Raw genomic sequence first — 10,834 nt, 5'->3', positions numbered from 1 at the left:
CTGAAATGTGCCTAGTCCAAAATGAGATGTACTGAAGTAAAACATATATGATATTTTGAAGACTTAGTAAAAAAAAAGAATGTAAAGTATCAACTATGTGTTAAAATAGTAATATTTTGGATTTGCTGGGTTAAATATTTTATTAAAATTAATTTGACCTGTTTTGGGGTTTTTGGGGTTTTTTTTAACCTTTTTAGCGTGGCTACTAGGACACTTAAAATAGCATATATGTGTCTCACATTTCCACTGGGCAGTGCTGTTCTCGACCATACCTGTACTGCCCTGGGTGCCAGCTCCCTGCGGGCTCTCGCCTTGTGAATGCTTCCACAAGTTCACAAAGAAACAGGAGGCAGCACCACTGGCACAGGAACATGGGCCAAGTAGAGCTAAACTCAGATCAGAGCTCTAATCTGAATTGAACTCATCAGAGACTGGAGACTGGCCTAACACTCCACTAAGAACAGCTTCTGAAATAAAATGAGGATGCGTGCAACTCTCCTATTTGCAACTCAGGTTGGAACACCCTTGAATCTGGGAAGTCCCTCCAATGTATTTCTGTCATCAGGGAGACATTTGGGGGTCTTATTGCCCATGGGCTGAAGCTGATAGAGATGCAGGCAGCCAGGGCTTCCATTCCCAGAGAAGCTGCTTCCTCTCCCACCTTGCTGCCGAGCAGAGATGTTCTCAGTGATGGAGTTTCAACACTGAATCAGGCTGCATAATGCATTGTCCACAGAACACTGGGGTGGCCTGTGCAGGGAAGACCTTTCCCTTCCCCTCTGGATTCCACCTTACCACACTGCCCTCATTAACCATCACATTTCCATCCCTCTCAAAGCATCATGAAAGACGTTTATTTGCAGAGGTCAACTTGGGCACATTTGAATGCGAGGCTATATTGGAGTGTTTTGCTGTCCTGCAATACAAGCTGGTTACTAAAAAAGCAAAGGCACTGAACCTGTGTCAAAAACATCATCTGATCACTGGGTTAGTGGAGAGTGAAGGCTGATGCAATCCTAAATCTGGCTGCATCCGCTGCTAGGTGGGACAGGAAGCGAGCAAACTTCATGGCACCAATGAAGTCTTTGAAGGCTAGAGTCACATCATAGGGTATCTGTGGCCTGACTCTTCCATTCCAGTGCCCAGGACACAGAAAGTACTCAGTACCTGTTAACCAAAGGGAAGGGAAGAGTAGCTCATAGAACACTCAGGTCTCCAGACCCTGGGGTCAGAAGATCCTGGGAAAGAGAAATGCAGCCCCTGACAGCTGCGAACTGGCCAGGCTCTACAGCCCAGTGTTGGTGTTGCTAAGAGCTGGCCTGGCACCCCACGGCAAGGCTGCTGTGTTCTCCTGTGCATCATAAACAATATCACAGAACACCATCAAAGCCACTGTGACTGTGAGGACAAACACGAGATGACTCCGTAATCATTTCACGTCTCCATGAAAGAGACAACACATGAACGTCATCCAAACCACAAACAGGACCAGACAGCCCCTCCCCTGGCTATTGAGTGACTGCTGCCGATCCCAACTTCAGCCTCACTCCGTTCTTACCTTCGCAGTAAAAATTAAGATGCCCGATCACAGAATTCTCCTTTTTTTTTTTTTTTTTTTTGCGGTACGCGGGCCTCTCACTGCTGTGGCCTCTCCCGTTGCGGAGCACAGGCTCCAGACGCGCAGGCTCAGCGGCCATGGCTCACGGGCCCAGCCGCTCTGCGGCAGGTGGGATCTTCCCGGACCGGGGCACGAACCTGTGTCCCCTGCATTGGCAGGCGGACTCTGAACCACTGCGCCACCAGGGAAGCCCTCTCCTGCTTCTTGATGACATCCATTCCAGTACAAAGCCCTCCCCCAAAGCCCCAGGCATTAAGCCTAAATCCTCTAAGTCCTAACACCCTTGGACAGACTCCCCATGGCATGTGACGTCCTTCACTCAATGGGTCAATAAAACCAATTTTGTTCAACTACATGTTCTGAAGAGTCTTTGGCTACAGGGAACTAACAAGCCTTAGCCATAAACATCCTCCCCAGGCTAGCAGCGCCTATGGTTGCCACTGTGCGTATATCTTGGAAAGGGGAGAAAGGAAACAAGCATGGGAGGAGAGAAAATCAGTGATGGCATTAAGGACCAGCTCCTACAAGGGCCTTCCCACAGCCGACCCTAGGTTGCACAATGTCCTGCTCCTTTCTCCCATTAAAAGAAAGCTCATTAGAGAACAGAAATTTATTAATAGTATAGGATTACCCATGAGTCTATACACATACAGACATACACAATAAACCATTCACTAACTTCAGTACTTTAACAAATTACAAATTACTTGTGATTCAAGTTACAAATGATGGATACAACAATTAAGAACACCAACCCTTCAGAGTCCTACAACCACCTGCAACTATGAGCCAGAAAAGCCTGGCCTGCTTTCCAGTGTATGACCTGAACAAGTTACTTAAACTGAGCCCATTTCCCACTCCGCCAGTGAAAAGAACAGACACCACCAAGTTGCTGTGAGACAACAGGCCAAAGGCCCAGGCCAGCACCTGCACACAGTGAGGACAGGTAGGGCTCTGTCACCAGTCACCTGATAACTTTTCCTACCTCGTGGCCCCTCCTCCTTACTGTGCTGACAATTCCTCTGTCAATCTGTCTCGCCCCAAAGGCTGGAAGCATCTGGAGCACAGGAGGTGTCTCGTCTCTGTCCCCACCCTCCCCCGCCCCGGCCCCCAACTACTCCCCACTAAGAACTGGCACGTGATGGAGACTTGATTGAAAAACACTTGATGATTGAAGAGTATCAAAACTTGATGAGCTCTGGCTGAAACCAAAGTAGAATCGATCTGATTCAAAACCAAGTGATTGTTTTTCCCCTTTGATGTCTCCCAGAAAGGTGGCAGCTTAACTTGGTTATAAACTTTTCCCAAACACCGGACTTGCAGCTTGCCCTGTGCCCCTCCAACAGACCACAAGCCTGCAAACTGTGTCCATCCAACAAGATCACATTTACTAACAACTTTATTGAAGAAACTTTAATCAAAATTGACCTCTAGAACAAACTGCTGTATGCATACCTGAAGCACAGCAGGTGTTTTTTTTCTTCTTCACGAGAAGAAAAACCTCACATTCACACTTAAGGGAACTGCAGTTGGGTCACAAGTGTGAAGGCGTATGAAAGTCTCTGAGGATTTACACGGGCTGTGGAGCGTGCAGGCGTTTTTCAGAAGCCCAGTTTAACCTTGTTTATCTTTATGCCTTTATCTTTATGCCTTTATCTTTATGAATTTAATCCAAGAGCTTTAAAGGATCATTCCAAAAATCAGTTCTATCAAAAGTTTTCTCAGCTAAGACCTAGTGCCCATCTTGTGCAAAAATTACCTATCACCCAGACCAAAAGAGTCTTGGAGAAAAATAAAACGCTCCTAACAATAGGTCTCCTAACAATGTGTGAGGCAACGATTTTTAAACAGCACCTTAAGAGCAAAGAGGAGAAGGAATTCAGCAAAGAAAGCCTCGTCAGTGCTCAGTCCTGATTGATGGACTTTTTTCCTGCAACTTGATTTAGCAGGAATTCCAATGCCACTAAGTTTGGCAGCTATAATCCAAGCTTCAGAACAGAGGCCAAGGCGAGTGAAATGACTGTCTAAGGATCGTGCGAAGTCAGCACATGGCGGGGGGGGGAATCAGGGCTCTCCGCACAAACACCTTTGCAAGAGGATGGATTCCCGAGTCCCATCTGGAATCATCACTGAGCTGATCACAGCCTTTCCGTTCCCATCGGAGGCTTTCTGGACGGTTCACTGCTCGTTAGGCACACTGCGAAGATTACAGACCGGGAGAACACAGAGAAAAGTCAGGTTACCCACTTTACTGCTTTTCAGCTTCCAGGATCGAAAGTGTGACCGGTGTGAAACTTGGGGATAATCTGTGACTTTTGTTCAGCTGTGTTATCCTCTATTAATAAAGAAAACTAATGTCTTATTTGACAGAGGTCTCTGGAATAAAACTGACATCAAGCTCTCTCAGAAATAAAGGTAATATTTGTCTACTCTTTGGCTCAAGATTGCTTGAGTGAATTCTACCCCTTATCAAAGATCCGATGTAAAGTGGGTGAGCAAACCTGATTCCTATTTTACTGCAAAACTGACAAAAATTCTATAGTAAAGACAAACAGTCAAAACGGCACCATACTGTTTTATTTCAACCTTCAAACAATATAAAGAGGTAACAACTTCTGATGCCGAACCATGCAAATAACAATAAAGGAAAAAAATATTAACGACGAAAAGACAATCATTTAAAGGTGTTTCACAGCAGTGCTTTGGCAGTACTGGCAAGTACTTCCAGCCAATGGCTTCCAACAAGAGGGGTCTGAATGAACCCCCTGTTCTCGGCAAAAGAGCCCCCGTGTTTTCCCCCTGGTGGTCTACACACTCTGAGTCACACACACCACACCCCTACGCTCACCGGATTTCTGTCATTCACATCTTACAACACGTAACTACACACTGTGCGTCTGTACACAACAAAAACGAAAAATAAAACAGTGTGGTAGAAAAGTAAACAAACTCCAGTGTTTCCAGTAAGGCATCAGGGAATCGCTGCTGGCTGGGCCCTTCATCTCACCAGTTTAAAGAAAAGTTTGATTTACATTTCTCAGCAAACCCAATATTCAGAGGCTTCACCGTAACCAGCAGGCTCAAGGTAAAAGTTTAAAAGACAGTCCTCCTTTTTTTTGGTAAATGTTTCATATAAAACATGAAATCAAGTTCTACTTTATAAAAAAACAACTAAGTATTTTTAATAGTAAAAATATATATGTTTATATTTCTCTTTTTAAAAAGACATTTAATAACAATACTTCAGAAGACCAGATTTAACCCTCAACCCCCCACCCTGCCAAGTGTCCACCTGGCACAGATACATTAAGGCAAAGGCTCCTGGAGAGGCATGTCCGCCTCGGCGGCGGGCTGGGGACACAAGGGGAACACACTCCGCTCCTGCAGGGCCAGTTTAGAAAGGCTTCTCCCTCATGTTCACCGAGCCGTCCTGCATCCCAAAGTAGACTCTCTCCGCCATGTTGATGAACAGGCCCGTGTCCACCACGCCTGCAGGACGAAGGACGGGAGGGAGCATTAAGTTTCAGGTTCCCAAGGCAAGAAGAAAACCAGGATCACAGGGCAGGGTCCGTAGGAGCAACTACCATGAACAGCACTGGACAAAGAAATGACAAGCCTAAAGCCCTCCCTCCCTCATGACAATGAAAAGAGATTCTGATACTTTTATTTCTTCTTGCAATGCCTTCTCCCCTGCAGTCTTGGCTTTCCCTCTATACTCAGATGTGCAAAGCTTCTCCTGGCCTTCGGGCCTTTGCTCACTGTTGCCTTAGTCTGCACTGGCCATCTTTTCAGAGAGGCCCCCCAGGACTACTCGAAGTATCCCCACTTCCAGTTATCCTCAATCACACTATCAGCCTTAGAACTTTCTCCCACAAAGGGCTGGAACATACGTGCAATGCATATACCACATCAAAATATATAAACTCTCCAAATCAATAAGACGACAGACAACCTAGTAGAAAAACGGGCAGAAGACTGGAAGAGGGATTCCCCTGGTGGCGCAGTGGTTGAGAATCCTTCTGCCAATGCAGGGGACATGGGTTCGAGCGTGGTCCGGGAAGATCCCACATGCCGCGGAGCAAAACTAAGCCCGAGCACCTAAGAGCCCATGCTCTGCAACAAGAGAAGCCCACGCACAACAATGAAGAGTAGCCCCCGCTCGCCACAACTTAGAGAAAGCCCGTGTGCAGCAATGAAGACCCAAAAATAAATAGAAAATTTATTTATTTATTTATTAAAAAAAAAAAAAAAGAGGCACTTCACAAAAAAGGTTATCCAAAATGGCCAATAAACAGAGAAAACGGTGCTCAAACTAGTCAAAAGAGAATGCAAATTAAAACAAGACACCACAACACACTCACCAGAATGAGTATAATGAAATTTGACTAGAATGCAAAGACACTCCCACACGCTAACAGTAGGAGTAAATTGGCAAAACTACGTTGGAAAATGTCTGCTGGTACATCTTCTAAAGCTGAACATATTCATACCTGATGATCCAGCAATTCTACTCTTTGGTATATAAGGTATATATTAGGTATATATATGGCCCTCAAAAGACGTGTATGAGAACGTTCACAGCAGCACTTTTACTAACAGCTAAAAACTAGAAACACCCAAATGCCCATAAGAGTAAAATGGATATACAAACTTTTTTCCAAACACATAAATATGATGGTATACTATTCAGTAGCGAGAATTAACTACAACTGTAAGCAACCTTCACTGAAAATATTTACGTATATACACATACTACAATGAGATAATACAGCAAATCCCCTACATGCGAACCTTCAAGTTGCGAACTTTCAAAGAGGTGAACGTGCGTTCGCATGTCCGATCACATAAGTTAGTTCACATGTCTGACACACGTTGCTACGTCCGTGCATCCTCTACAGGTGGTTGTGCTTTTGTGTACTTTACTGTAGAGTACTGCATAGAGTACAGTAGTACAGTATCTTTGTTTCAAGCCCGGGATGTCTGGAAGCAAGTGTCAAAGCAGCAGTGATGGAGCTGGTACTACTGTACTTTTCAAGGTACCGTACTGTAAGATGTTTTCTTGATTTTTTGTTTGCTTTTTATGTATTATTTGTGTGAAAAGTATTATAAACCTATTACAGTGCAGTACTATATAGCCGATTGTGTTAGTTGGGCACCTAGGCTAACTTTGTTGGACTTACGAACGAATTGGACTTACAAATGTGCTCTTGGAACAGAACTCGTCCATATGCAGGGGACTTAACTCTACTGTTCAACTATCGAAAAAAAAAAGTTTGGGAATTCCCTGAGGTCCAATGGTTAGGACTCCGAGCTCTCACTGCCGAGGGCGCAGGTTCGATCCCCGGTCAGGGAACTAAGATCCTGCATGCCACACAGCGCAACCAAAAATAAATAAATAAAATTAAAATTAAAAAAAAAAATGTTTGACGGACCCAGTGTGTAGGGCAAGCGGCACCTGCATACACTGTTAGCAGAAGGGTAAACTGGGCAATTCTGCACCACTAGCAAAATCAGATACACTTATTCTCCGATCTGGTAATTCCCTTCTGAAAAAAAACAAGAACAAAAACAACTGGAAACAAATATCTGCTAGTGGGGTCCTGGTTAAATAAATTATGTGATAGCCACAAAATGGAATGCCATGCAATTATTTTAAAAAAAAAATGAGGAAGCTCTTCTGTGAACCATTACATAATAATCTTCAAGATGGGAAAAAGCAGGAAGCAAACCACTTGTCTAGTGTGCTGTCACTTATGTAAAAGGAGATGGGGGCGGGGGCTGATTTGCATTTACGAAAGATCAACTCAAGAAGGACACACGACTTTGGCAGCACTGGCTGCCTCCAGACTGGGGGAAGGGCAAAGGGATAGAAGATAGAGACTTTTCACTGTTTACTTTTGTAATTTTGAACTACATATATTAAAAAGGATAAACAAAATTAAAAAATTAAAATTAAAATTAAAATTTTCAAAGACAGCCCCCAATACATAAACAAATAAAATCATCTACCGGCAATAAAAAGCCATCAGGTAGAGAAAGGAGCTGCTGAAACACAGAGGTCTCCAGCACCACACTGGGCCGCCACAACTGGGGCCTCCCAAAGACATGCCAAGTGGCCACTCAAGGCCCATCCTTTTCAAAAATTTTGTAATACAAGGTGACAGCTTCCACCTGATCCGAGAGAAAGCCATACTGGCTCCAGAAAAGACTTCAAAGAAAGCGCAGAGATGTATGGCAGCAGTCTAAGGTCTGATCTTAGAGCAAACTCTCTTCAGATTACTGAGATGCTAGGAGCGACTAACCCTCCCAATTAGTGGAAAGGGCAGAGGTGGCTCAATGTGAACATGGGGGAAAGAACCTCTGCTCTGCGTGCAAACAATGGAACATCCAAGGGCGTGACCAGCCATGGACCGGTTTAACTGTCCTTTAAGTGTCCTCACATAAATGAACGTACGTGGGACAAGGGCAGGGTGATAGGACAGACAGGATAGACAGGGAAACTTGCCCTCTTTTCCTCCCTTGATCATGGTCCAGCAGCAAGTATCTTAAGAGACCAAAGAGGAAGAGAAAAGAGAATGAGAAAGAGAACAAAACCTCACTGATGATCCTGGTGGCACTGCACTAAATAATTTAACATCTAGCTTCTCTTTTTTCGCTTTCTTCATTTTAAGCTCCTAATGAAACTCCGAACTTCTCTAGGATGTAGCGTCTACTTACTAAGGTGGAGAGCAAAGCGTGGGAGAAATCCGCTCACCAAGGAGATCTCAATGTCTCAATACACCAAGAAAGGTCTGAACAGGTGCAACAGAGCTACCCAGTGGGCACTGCAAGAAATCCACCTAGAGAGGAACAGCACCGGCAATGGTGAGCGGTTTCCTGTGCGTCCCTGGGTTTGTCTGTATCATCATTCGGGGCTAATCCTCCCACGTTACTGACAGTGACCTCTATGGCTTCTCTTCCTCCTGCCTTCTTAGAAGGCTCTTTAGTTCTTCCACTAAAAAGTTAACACTAAGTAAGGGAATAATCTTAATTCAACGCATCTTCTTTACATAGTAAATCTGGAAAAAGATTGTCAATAGAAGACTAAAAGAGTAAAGTAAGGTTGGAGAATTAGCTCTTTATTACATGTCTATATACTTTTCATTTTATATATTTATATGTATTTCATTCCCAAATAGCATGGGTAAATCAGAATGTAACCTAGCAACTTAATTACTGATGAAGACAGTATACTTCCTTCCTAAGGATGTACTCATTCAACAAATATTTCCACGTGTGCCGAGCACCATTTTAACTCATTTACTCCTCCCAACAATCCTATGAGGTAGGTACTAACAGCAGACTCTTTTACAGAGGAAGAAACTGAGGCGCAGAGATTTAACTGACTGCACAAAGGTCATACTGATAGAGCAAGCCTGGGTTTGGATCCTTACCCGGGATGTCTGCTCCAGAATCCACCCCTAGCCACTACAATCTACTAAACTGACTTCACCTGCCCCATTAGCTTGCTCTGGCCCAAGAATACTTCATGTCATGCAATATTCCCAGTTGGAATCTTAGTCGCTCGATATCATAAGACTGATATCTCTCACATCTGCCTCCTCTTTTTAATCCCCTCGTATGAGCCCTCAGTACCACCTCTGGCCTGGACTCATAACTCACCTCGATACTGCCCACCCAGCCTTCACCCAGGGCCCGGATCCCTGGCACAAGGTGGACTGGAGACACCCCACTGCTCCAGATGTCCGTGTCACACAACCCCCTCCTGACCTGGCTCTCGACGAAGGAAGGACTTAGAGTTCAGGGTCTAGAGGCAGACAACCCAGGCTCCCACCTTGGGGCTGCAGCCCTTGAGCAAACCATGTACCCTTCCTCGATCCGTGTTTTCCTCTGTAACTATCTTATTAAATTGGGGGATCAACGAGACGTTTTTCAACACTTAGCACAGTGTCTGGATCACTCTACACTAAGGCAGAGGTCCAAAGTCACCTATCCTCCATGAACCTCCCCCTGCTTCGCAGAAGAAGCAACTCTAGACTCCTGGCATTCCACATTCCATCTTATTTGTAGACACAGCTCCTAGGCAGCCCCACACAGCTTTCCCCAGGTTCACATCAACTCTCCCTGAGGCAGAGCCCATGTTCTATTAACAGGAGAACTCCCTGTAACACGTGTCACAGCGCCCTGCCTGTGGCAGGAATCTAATGTGTGGGTGACCTGAGTCATTCTCCCCCAGAGAACATGCCAAAATCAAAGAGGCTGCAGTCAAGCTCCTGAAAGGAAAGGCTCTTCGCAGAGAGGGCGGGCTTATTTCAAGGCAGGCCCCATCTGACACCCCATCAGCTCCAGGCCTACCCCAGCTGAATGGGTTGTGAAATGCCAACCAACGAAGCTGCTAGGTGAGCAATAAGGAAAAGGCAAAGGCGTGAAGTTAGGAATTCCAAACACAGCATGAAGGAAATTCTTTCCAACCAAGTCTTGCAAAGCCCGCATCCATCCACGGCCAGAGGCAGGGGACAGCTACGAAGGGCATGGGCATCTGTGCTCAGTGAACGCCACTCCCATTACCTGGGATCATTTTGATAGTTGTGTTCACTTCACTCCATTTGTGGACCCGGTCAAACTTCCAGTCCAGGATAAAATTCCCATTATCCGTCACCACAGGACCCTAGAAGATAATTCCCCACACTTACAGAGGCCATGTACATACAGGCAGGCAGAGGAGAGCAGGAGAGTGGAGGTGATAACCAAAGACAAGTATCTTAATTAACCCGCTCCAACCAGTACCCCTGCCTCGTGCTTTCTAGGAGGCAGGAACTTGGGAGTCAGAACTGGAGTCTTGAAGCCATCCAGGCATAGATAGATCTCACAGGAGCCGTTAACCTCTGAAAGCCTCAGATTCCTCAATGGCAAAAAAGGGATAATGAAACATACCTCATCAGGCAGCTTGTGGGTAAGCCACATGGGTAACGTTAGCCACAGCGAGGGCTCACTGATTCTTAGCTATGATTAGAGTGAAAAACTACAGCAACAGAACAGACTACCAACACGGCTCAACATTCCCACAGCTTCACGTTAAGAACCATCAGTAATGCAACATAAGACGAGGCTCCCCCAGGTGGGGCAGACCCATCCAAAAGACAGGGAGCAGAGATGGGTCCTGGGGTCGAACAGGCTGGGGGTAGTTTTAGTTAAGTAATCCAGAATTCCGCGACA

General features: G+C 45.3%; 1 protein-coding gene across 1 annotated transcript in view; it reads right to left on the bottom strand.

The window, feature by feature from the left end:
• Nucleotides 1-4,345: 4,345 nt before the first annotated feature.
• Nucleotides 4,346-10,834, bottom strand: part of RPIA (ribose 5-phosphate isomerase A) — a gene marked incomplete at its 5' end in the record, with an annotated part of 30,610 nt that continues 24,121 nt past the window's right edge. Inside the window, 2 exons of the mRNA XM_082851964.1 lie at nucleotides 4,346-5,107; nucleotides 10,187-10,286. Of these exons, the coding sequence (XP_082708090.1) occupies nucleotides 5,013-5,107; nucleotides 10,187-10,286 (195 nt within the window). The 3' untranslated portion in view covers nucleotides 4,346-5,012. The remainder of the gene's footprint in view (nucleotides 5,108-10,186; nucleotides 10,287-10,834) is intronic.

The sequence above is a fragment of the Leucopleurus acutus genome, assembly GCF_964270905.1.
Source record: "Leucopleurus acutus genome assembly, chromosome: 12".
Taxonomy (NCBI): Eukaryota; Metazoa; Chordata; class Mammalia; order Artiodactyla; family Delphinidae; genus Leucopleurus; species Leucopleurus acutus.
This window is presented reverse-complemented; position numbering and strand designations above follow the sequence as displayed.